We start from the raw sequence: 10970 nt of genomic DNA on the forward strand, positions 1-10970 counted from the left end.
TTAATATGCAATATTTTTTTATGAAATTCGGTATAGGCCCATTTTAAGGGCCGCTTAATCCAGTGGTGTACTCAGATTTTTCCTAAAAAAATCGCTAATATGGATCAGGTAGGCCTTGGTTTTTGTATAAGGAGGATGACACATGGTTCTTTCTCCCCTCTAAATTCAAAATAAAGTTGGTCAAAATTGTCCTGTAAATAAAAATTTTATGAGGGTGTCCCGGTTTTAAATGGGTCACACTGTATGTAGATCTAGTGAATATTAATAAATCTAAAATAATTTTTAGGATAGACAGGAAAATAAAGTAATATTTTATAAAAAAAAAATATTTATTATAATTATATATTATAAAATCTTATTTACATATAGTGTTAGTAATTTTTAAAGATATTTATGAACCAGGTTATTTTATTAATTTATTTCATATAACAGTTATTAAAACCATAATTTACAACTACATAATTTTAAAGGTTTTTAAAAGCAAAATGGCAACAGCACCTAAATTTTTTTTTATCGTTAATATCTGTCCCAGTAAACGAGTTTTCTTTTATAAAAAAAATTGTCAGTTATTACTCTGCTTTTACGATAAAGAGGCGACATCAAAATGATGCTAAATGATGAAAAGTTTTATTATTGCTATACTGAGTGTGAAAAAATGAAGGCTATTTGGTTGTTGTAATATTATTTTCTCGGTATAAATTACGTCTTTCATAAGACTTTTAAATCAAATATTTTTCGTGAAATATATAACTTTTATTTCTTTCAAATTAACTTATTGCTTTAATAACAATTTACCTAAAAATTCTTTTTGGGAGTGCAAAAGAATAGTTGTACTAAGAATAACACATTTGTTACATGATCAAATTTTTATTATTAAATGATAGGAATTACCGCAACGTAGTACTGAGTTTAAGTTTTCTATAGACATACCCCTTAAAGCCAATGTTTACACATAAAAAATAAAGTTATGCAGCTCGTATCAAATTACATTAATATATTTACATAATTAGTAACAAAAGATCTAAAAAAATTCTCTAAAACGGAGCAGTATATTGGCTAAACCTCTTCCAACAAGGGATATGCATCTTCGCTTTTAGGCACAAGTGCTTCAATGTTATAAAATGAAGCATGTAACGTTATCACAACCATTGAAGCACCAATAACCCAAAACATGGCCCCATGTGCACCAACTAAGTAATAAATCGGCATAGAGCATACGGCTACAAGTCCGTATTGTTGCGCTAATGTCAGTTCTTTACCAAACAGGACCAGTTTCTTTTCTGTATGTCGTTTGTTAAGGCGGTAACCTGCATAGAATGTTCCGGCTATTGCGAACAGAATAAGAGGCGATGTTATTCTAGAAATGGAGGAAAGTAATTTTTATATTATAGTTAAATGAAAACGTATAAGTTTTATAAATTAATACTTACAAACAATATACCACTAATCCCAGGAATACAAATAGATAATTTGCTTGAAAGTATTCAACATTTCTCATAATGCGTTTCCCTAACCTGGGAATCGACGGAGGAACTTTGAAATTCGACGTTTGAATAAAAACCAACCAAGGCCTTACATTCCGTCTTTGTTGTTGTATCCATTCTTTTGGGTCTGGAATTTGTGTAGGAATTTGTAAGAAACTGAAAAATAAATACATGGAATATCTGCAGGTGTCTGAAATGTTAGGTTACCTAGGATATTTCTTTTTTACGTTAATTTCTGGAGGAGGGTCCATCTGTCCTGACACATCAACAGCAATATCGACCATTTTTATATGCTTTCAAAGGATTGTTTGTCACAAATTATTCGAAATTTAAGAAAATAATTTAAAATTATGGTAGCTGACGTGTGTACTTTACAATGTTTATGTGCTATTTTCTCACCCTACTTTTCCAAGAACCTCATCTCATATGTAAATGTCAAAAGTGACAACAATCAGCTGACCAAAAAAATGTAAATTTTAAATCTAATTTAAATATTCAGTTTCACTTTAAAACCTGTTTCATATCACGTTAATAAAAAAAGTAAGTACAATACAAGAGATTGTATATGGGGAAACATTTAAAATAACTTTTTAATTCTGATTAATAGAACTGTTATTGATCTTAGAGGTATATCAGTTATTTGCCACATATTTACAAAAATCTTTGCATAAAAGAAGAAATACTCATGAATTATTTCATCTATGAAATCTACTATCTACTATTTTATTTATATTATTTTTAATAAAAAACGATTTCGACTAGTTTTAATATCAAATTTACCGCCCTTTCAATAATTTGTTCAGCGCGTGGTCGGTAGAGGACGCTCAAAACAAAAACCAGGTATTGACCAATGGCAGTTCAACTGCCATTTTTGTTTTTGATAGATTAATCCTGATTGGTCTAATTAAATACAGATGCGTAAACTAGAGAATAACCGTTTTTAAGCAGTGAACAAGTGGCGTGTTTGTTGTGAAAGTAAAGTTTTTTTCAGGTTTTAAAGTGTAAAAAGTGAAAGCATAAGTTAAGAAAAACCAATAAGTGATATTTATTTATTCGGTAAATATGTCGTATGCCGGAGACATACAGGAAATTAATGATATGGAGGATTTCGATTCTTCATCAGGATGCGAAATGTCTTTCGAGTTATCCAGCGATAATTTGCCATATTCTAGCCCCCAAAGCACCCAAGGACCGAGAAAATTGGAATTTTCTGGATGCGATAATAACAATAGAACACCAGGTCCAAAAAATTTATCATTTAGTCCGCCCTACAAGAGGGTCAGAGCTTTGAGGCTTTTTGATAGCCCACTTACACCAAAGACTATTATTCAGAAGTCTTCCTCTGCCTTCACTCCTGTGCCCAGAACCAGGCTCTTTGGTGATAAACCTAGAGCTGTAGCCAGCGCTTATGCTAAAAGAGAAGACCGTCCCACAGCCAATGTAAACCCATTCACACCAAATGGTAAGGCTTCACGAAGCCATTTTGTTTAATCTGTTGACTTGACAAGTATAAACCTATTATTTGTTTTATTACATTGTTGATTTCAATAATAGTAGAAGAAAACGAAAAACTATAATTCCTTTTGTTTCATTAAAAAAAAAATGTTGAAAATGGTGAAACCCTTAGATTTTATTTAATCGAAATTTCAGGTTTGTTATTATCCAAAAAGCGCACAAGGTCCATTCGGTCTCTTTTGGGATCTCCAGAACTCAAACCACCTAAATTTGATTTGAATGAGAGCGACACATCAGATGTAGAGATTGAACAACCCACTAAAAGAGTAGCCCTACAAGTAAATATGACTAAATTTATGTGATAAAAAATATAATTTTGCAATTTTAGGAAAGTAACATATCCAGATACCATCAGGAATTCTTGGAACTGGAGTTGATTGGTAGGGGACAATTTGGATCAGTCTATAAGTGTGTTAATAGGTTAGATGGGTGTGTATACGCAGTGAAAAAATCAACAAAACCCGTGGCAGGTAGCGTTTTCGAAAAGACAGCTTTAAATGAAGTCTACGCTCATGCTGTTTTAGGTAAATTAAATAACAACTTTTTCACAACATAATTCTACACATCTTCATTTGGTTGTAGGCAAACATCAACACGTAGTCAGATATTACTCGGCTTGGGCAGAAGACAACCACATGATAATCCAGAATGAGTATTGCAACGGAGGATCCTTAGCCGACAAGATTTCACAGGAACCGTTAAGTGCCCAAGAACTGCGTACGCTCCTGTTGCACGTGGCGGAAGGATTAAGGTACATCCACTCGGAGGGACTGGTCCATTTAGACATAAAACCTGGTAATATATTCCTGTCAAGAGAGAAGAAGATCCACCTTCCAAACTACGATTCGGCGGACGATGGATTCGAGGATCTGGATGACAATTCTCTTCTAGAGGAGGAACTGACTTACAAAATCGGTGATTTGGGGCATGTGACGAGCATCAGCAATCCCCAGGTGAGTTCAGAATTTTTAAATCTAATCGTTCAATTCTTGTGTGCAGTGAAACCTCATTCGGACAATCCTCGATTGTACAAGACTGATTTATCCGATGTGATGTAATCAATTTCAAAGTGAACTGAAAATAGTAATTTTTGACTTTGAATTAAAAAGTTTACTGCTTTTTGTTACTGTTATATTAACGTACAGAGAGTTGTGCTTATGTACGTTCTAATAAGAAAGAAGCTGATTCATTAAATCATTTTAAGAAAAAAAAAATTCCTATGACTGTCTCGAAATGCTTATGTTACAAGATACAAGATGTTAAACTTTTTGTAAAATATGGCAAATTTATTAAAAAATGTTTAACGTATATTAATGAAATTTGGTATGGCGGTTAAATATTAATTGATTTTTTATTTACCAAATAAAATTTGGTACAGGTAAGTTTTTGGAGGTGATAAATACTTCAGTGTTATTAATTGTGGGTCGTCTGCTAAAGCAGCTACGACTTTTGCCATTGACATTTTGTTATAACTTTTTTAAGGTGTTTATAGTGTAAAAGTCATATACTGATATGTTAAATTTAATTTTACGCATAAAAGACATAGTTTATTGAAAACGCACTATTTTTGAGAAATATACAAGTGACTGTGCCATAGTCAACGGGTTATAATGTATATTCCTTAATATACAGGGTGTCTAGAAACAAATGAGTCCGACTAAAAGGGTAACTTAGATTTAGATTAAGAATAATTTTGCTTTCTTAAAAAGTTATCAGCTTTAAAACAATCTTTTTATTCTATTTTTATTAATAACTTTTTAAGAAAGTAAAATTATACTAAGGTAATTTTTTCTAAATCGGTTTATTTTCATCCGAAGAAGCTACCCTTGAACAGGGTTCGTAGTGGCCAGGAAAATCGGGAATACCGGAAAATGTCAGGAGATCCGTTATTCTTCATGAAAAACGGGGAATAATCAGGGAATTTTAAAAATATTCATGAATGTCGGGGAATTTAATGTTTGCAACTGGAAATTTTGCGAAAGCCGGTCCTGGGTTCTTGAAAGAAAAAACTATTTGTGGTTTTGATACCTTTATAAGTGGTTCTTTGGGTATAAAAAAGATTATGGAGTCGACTCGAGAAAAAGTTTAATACATAAACACCAATTATTATGTAAAAATGAACTACAAGCGACCTGGATTTTTTTTATAAGTCGGGGAAAACCTGGAAAAGTCAAGGAATTCCCTATTACTTTTGAACTATGAACCCTGTTGACGTAAAGCACATTCGTTTCTGGAGACTATGTATTATTTTATCAAAAAGGTGCATTTTCCGCAATTTTATGAAAAGAATTCTTTTTGTTTAAAATTAAATTTTACTTTGTAATGTACATAGGCTGTGTTCAGCGAATGGTTGGAATAGTTCGGTCAAACTTCTTTAGTCAAACAATTCACTGAACGGCCTTTAGTAACTGCATTGAAACCTGCCAAATATTCCCAATCAGCTAATTGGCTGACCAACGAAATATTTGTCCGCTGAACGACTTTGACCGGTCCGACTATTCACTGAACACAGGCTTAAAATCTAACCTCAGAACCTTGTTATAAAATGTAACTGGGAATGCTCATAGTTGGCAACTTCCAGTAGATCAAAAAAAAATAATTGGTTTCTAGTAAAAATATTGAAAAACAAGAAGCTCCTATCGCTAATGGTTCATAGAACAAGATATTTTCATTATCATTTTTTGATGTGCTTTTTTTCAAAACACTGTTTAGAACTTTTTATTGCAAATATTATTAAGTACTAGTTAACACAATTCAAAATTCTGAAAATTTTTCATAGAAATTTTGAATTGGAGACACCACTGAATTTTTTAGACTGAATGATTATATTGTATTTCAAATTACATTTTTAATAAATGACCATATTTTTTTTATTGTATAACAAACAGCTTTACAATTCAATTCAATTTATTTAACTGTGTGGTAAATCGCAAATTATTCGTGTCACAAATAAGCAAATAAAATAGAAGAGACTTTCTCGTAAATGCCCAATTTTATTTTAGTTGAAAGCCCAAATTTCATTAATTACTTCAAACATCATTCAAGATATTTCTGCAAATGTAATATTTTTAAAAATCTTTAACACACTATAATTTTTATTTATCTTGAATGTGATGACAAGTTGGAGAGATCTACTTGAAATCCCTGCATTTCGTATAAGATTATGCTTATGATATTCATATTATGGATAATTGTGTCCCATTTAAATTATTGAAATATGGTGCACAGTGGGAAAGCTTTTTAGAATTTTTTAATTTGTTAACGAAGACACATTAATAATTATTGAAATTAAATTCAAATACGGTATGAACCTGGTTATCCGGACTATAATATTATAGGTCATAGAATCGAAAATCGGGATAACAAAATTATATAATACGTATTTGGAGCTTGTATTTGTACTTGATCATCATCTGCCGACTTTACAACAATACTTGCAGAAATTAAGAGCTCTGGATAAGAGATAATTTGGATTGAGGTCCGGATAATCGAGTTTATACCGTACCGAGACATCTTTTGTCTTTGGCAAATTATTTATTCATGCTCGTTATATTAATAGCAACTTGACCAATAATTTGTGCGAGTTTTGGTCCATTTTACAACGGTATTTAACCAATTTTAGGTAGAGGAAGGCGACTGCAGGTACCTTCCGAACGAAATACTCCACGAGAACTACTCCCACCTAACCAAAGCCGACGTCTTCGCTCTGGGACTGACCGCCTTGGAATGCGCCGGTGCTGGCCCTCTTCCCAAGAACGGGGAAGACTGGCACAAGCTCCGACGCGGCGAGCTGCCGCCCTTACCGCAAAAACTCAACCGCGACTTGATGGATCTGATCAAGTCCATGATCCACCCGGATCCCACACTGAGACCATCCACCTCTCAGATCATTCAGAACAGGGCACTGTCCCCCGATAGTAGCAAATCCAAGGCCGAGTTGACTAGAGAACTCAACGCCGAGAAGATGCGGAACGAGATGTTGGTGAAACAACTTAAAGAGGCGGCTATTTGCATAAAATCGATCGCGAGCGAGAGCGCCAAGTTGCCTTCTATCGCCAAGATCAACTCCAGGTTGATCGGGAAGAAGGTGAATAGGAGCGTCAGCACAACTACTTTCTAATAAAAGTGATTTACCGTCATTTTTCGAAGTATGGAGTTATTCCGAATTTAAATACATAGCTGTCTATTATTTATCACGTTTCCAGTAGCATTTCACGGTTTTTTAAGCTCTACACGAGAGGCGGAATTATTTTTTAACAGTATACGATTTATATAATTGTTTAGATTTAGACGAAGCAGGTTTTGTGCTTTTTATATATTATATATTTCTTTGAAACACCACAACTTCATTCTCTTACCCCGTTCTTTATTTTAAGTAAAAAAAACTATTTTTTTAAACATCTTAGAAATTGATGTTTGTGGAAATCTTTAGCCTGCTGGTCTCATTGTACCTACATAAAACCAGGTAAGTTTAATAATAGCACAACACTTTTAATTTCTAAAAATTTTTTTTAACTATTGTTTTCACCTTTCTAAATCGGTAAATTGGCCGGTTAAATTTGTTCGTCATCTACATTCTTCTGACCTGATGGTTATTTAACAAGTTTTTTGCAAATGTTTGTAATAATTTACATTTTCCCTTTACAGTCATATATTTTTTTTACTTGTTTTAAGCTTTTGTCATATATTTTTTGTGCAAAACTTTTTAAAATATTGCGCAAGTTTACAGTGTACACATAAAGAAGTTTTTACTCGGTAGCCATATAAAATTGTGGCCTTATTCCAAATTGCTGGAATACTCCGTACTTCTCGCTTTTGCCTAGAATATGAATTTATTAACGCAGGAAAATCACTAGTTGTCGTTCCACTTGCGGAATGAAAATCTATTAGACTGTTTCTTAAGAAAAATATTTACCCATGGCTGTTCAATTCAATAAGTGATCTAATGTACATTATTGTTAAAATTCATGTTAAACAAGTTTCTTTGCTCATTAGTTGCGTAGCTTGCCCGATGAAACGGCCGAGTTTTTTTTTATGGACTGTCTCTTGATATTGTATCCTGTATTTGTAACTTTAAGAACTTTTATTTTAAATTTTATATATAAAAGTTTTGTTATTTCTACGTATGTGATAATTCATATTTTCTAATATTTTAATGTAAGTTTATGTAGAGGTTTTTATTTTTATTTCTTTTTGTATTTTTGTCTACAAAGTGACAACACAGATTTTTCTTGTAAGCATATATACATTCCCTTAACTTGTGCCTTATTTCAATGTACACTACTTGTATTAATATAGGTTTTAATGTTACTTATTTTTGTAAAAAGTACCAAATATATTTTAGAATAAATAGTCAAATATATGTTTTATTTCTTTGATCCTACTTACAGATTCATTTTTACTGACTACAGGGTGTTCTTGTCCACACTAGTGAATTCTTCGTATATTTGAGGTTAATTGGGTTAGTCTACCCTTAATTTTGACGTTTGTTGTTTAATGGAAAAAGTAAGAAAACAATTTTCATAGAAAAATAGGCTGGACTCAGTTGTATCATGCTTAAAACTTATGTAACAATATATTAGTTCTAATGTAATGTACTTTGGTAATTATTTATCATAGCAGAAGGCGCTTAAATTCTTAACAAAATTTTTCTATCCTCCCCCTTCCTCCATTACATTCAAAGTTGCTGAAAAATTGAAAATGCTGAACACGAATTTTAAGTTAATTGTGCGGTTGAATTATCACTATATTTAGAACACTATGTTAGAAGAAATGTAAAACGCATATAATTAAAAATGTAATAACTCCAGGCAGGGCAACACAAATCACAATTACAAATTTTTCCAATTGTCACAAAGGAAATGTTTAAATATTTTTTTTATATTCTATTATCAAATGTTTTTTTAGAAATTCTGAATTACCAACCTAAATATAATTTTTACCTTATAACCCCAGATAATTTTCTGTTTTGGCAATTTTCAATGTTGGCAGCTACTTCGTGATGGATGTGTGTTCTGTCGTTAATGTTGGTAATAAACATAAAATAATTTGTGGTTTTGTCTTTGTATTTAATCTATGGTTTTGTCTAGGCGCGTAAATATTCTTTGGTTGTCAAATAGTAGCGAAGTAGTTTGTTTTTGTGCAATAAATTTATTGAATTAATTTTTTTTTACACTTTAACGACACAATTATCAACTTGAGTAATTTTCCTACTAGTGCGGTGTTAGTCAAAACTTATAATCCGTTTTTTTGTGGGTTGCAAATCAGTTTTTTTCTAAAAATATGGCAAAAGTTCAACTGTGTAATATTACCGTGATGGATAACCCTAGCCCATTCTTAAACCCTTTTCAGTTTGAAATTACTTTCGAGTGTATAGAGGAACTTAAAGAAGGTAACGATTTGATTTCACAAGGGTGTTTTGATGTATCACTAATCTATAACTGTTTTAAGATTTGGAATGGAAAATGATATATGTTGGGTCTGCAGAAAGTGAAGAGTATGATCAAGTTTTGGATTCCGTGTTTGTAGGACCTATTCCAGAAGGTAAACATATGTTTGTATTCCAGGTAAGATAAAAGTTATGAGCTTTGTACGGTTTTACCACTGCTGAATGTATTTTTTTTTTAGGCTGATCCACCAAATGTCTCGAGAATCCCAGAGAATGATGCCATCGGGGTAACAGTAGTATTATTAACTTGTTCCTATAGGGGTCAAGAATTTATTCGAGTAGGTTATTTCATCAACAATGAATATAGTGATCCGGAGATGAGGGAAAATTTGCCCAGCCCTCCACAGTTCGACAAGGTAAAAGAAATTTTAATACAGAAATAGTTTGATTTCGTTGAAAAATTATTTTAGGTTATAAGAAATATATTGGCATCGGAACCTAGAGTAACAAGGTTTAAAATCAACTGGGAAGAAACGAATCCCCAGGAGAATGGCGCAGCTGTAGAACAGCCTGGTCCTGGCACCTCTTCTACCACTGAAACTGAAAATAATACCCCTGTAGATGTCCCAGCGTTCAATGAAAACTCAAACTCTTGGGCCACAATGGAATGTTCTTAAAATCACAGATCTTTTGTGTATATAGTTATCGTAATTTCTAACTCGTAATAATTTTGTTTTCATATCTTTGAAGAGAAATGGTATAATTTATCTGAATATTTTTTCAATACCAAAAAGTGGATGAAATATACCATTTACAATTTAAAAGGATCATCATTTCAACTCATTTTCTGTAAGTTCGAGCAGCTGGTGTTTCTCAAATAACTTATATCCAAGTCTTCAGTGGATTTTGTTTGATGAGGTTTATTTTCACCAACACATTTTGAAAAAAAAATACGTTAAAAGAACAATGTTGAAAATATATCGATAATAATTTAAATTTGATCTTTGACAAATGGTATTTGTTAGCGAAACTAACCTAATTTTTCATTTTCAAAACTCCATTGTTATTTATATGAAATTTAGTATAAGTATTATAAGTGTTTTCTTATGAGGTTTTTCAATAAAAGTAAATAAAAACCCTTGTATTTATACTGACTCTAAATAACGTGTTTTTTTACCTTTTAATAATAATACGCAATCAACAGTTTTAATAGCCTTAACTTTTAAACGACTTACAACAAACCGTTTGAATTTCCCGCCGATCTCAAACCGAGTCGCCTCAAGGTTGTAGAGATTGATTAAACGCCAATTAATTTCACCTCTGTTTCATGTAACAAAATATCTTGCAATTTAAGAGTTGATTGCTTGTTGCTTTGCAAAGAAAATGCATTTTTAAAAATATATAAGTAAAACAATCTAGGTGATGTAAATTATAAATTCGAGGTCACAAGACTGAGGATGGACTTTTAATCGCCATATTAATACGATCGATATGCAAATTGATGCACCTATAACTATGTACCTATCTATATGCTTTGTCGAATCATTCGTTATTGATTAAAATTTAGTTATAAAGTTCATACA

General features: G+C 32.1%; 3 protein-coding genes across 3 annotated transcripts; 2 read left to right on the forward strand and 1 right to left on the reverse strand.

Annotated features, from left to right (window-relative positions):
* Positions 1-404: 404 nt before the first annotated feature.
* Positions 405-2028, reverse strand: LOC108907009 (prenylated Rab acceptor protein 1). Its single transcript, XM_018710476.2, has 3 exons — positions 1692-2028; positions 1431-1640; positions 405-1357 (listed from the first exon to the last, which is right to left on the reverse strand). Exons 1-3 carry the CDS (start codon positions 1766-1768, stop codon positions 1057-1059), a joined length of 588 nt encoding a protein of 195 aa, XP_018565992.1. The 5' UTR covers positions 1769-2028; the 3' UTR covers positions 405-1056.
* Positions 2029-2375: 347 nt separating this feature from the next.
* Positions 2376-8538, forward strand: LOC108907008 (wee1-like protein kinase). The gene is made up of 5 exons (XM_018710475.1): positions 2376-2946; positions 3135-3277; positions 3328-3523; positions 3582-3952; positions 6622-8538. The coding sequence occupies exons 1-5, from the start codon at positions 2547-2549 to the stop codon at positions 7117-7119; spliced, it is 1608 nt and encodes a 535-aa protein (XP_018565991.1). The 5' UTR covers positions 2376-2546; the 3' UTR covers positions 7120-8538.
* Positions 8539-9052: 514 nt separating this feature from the next.
* On the forward strand, positions 9053-10514 carry LOC108906994 (histone chaperone asf1). Its single transcript, XM_018710446.1, has 4 exons — positions 9053-9390; positions 9450-9565; positions 9627-9803; positions 9858-10514. The coding sequence occupies exons 1-4, from the start codon at positions 9282-9284 to the stop codon at positions 10062-10064; spliced, it is 609 nt and encodes a 202-aa protein (XP_018565962.1). The 5' UTR covers positions 9053-9281; the 3' UTR covers positions 10065-10514.
* Positions 10515-10970: the final 456 nt, after the last annotated feature.

This window comes from Anoplophora glabripennis, unplaced genomic scaffold (assembly GCF_000390285.2).
Source record: "Anoplophora glabripennis isolate ALB-LARVAE unplaced genomic scaffold, Agla_2.0 scaffold317, whole genome shotgun sequence".
NCBI classification, from domain to species: Eukaryota; Metazoa; Arthropoda; class Insecta; order Coleoptera; family Cerambycidae; genus Anoplophora; species Anoplophora glabripennis.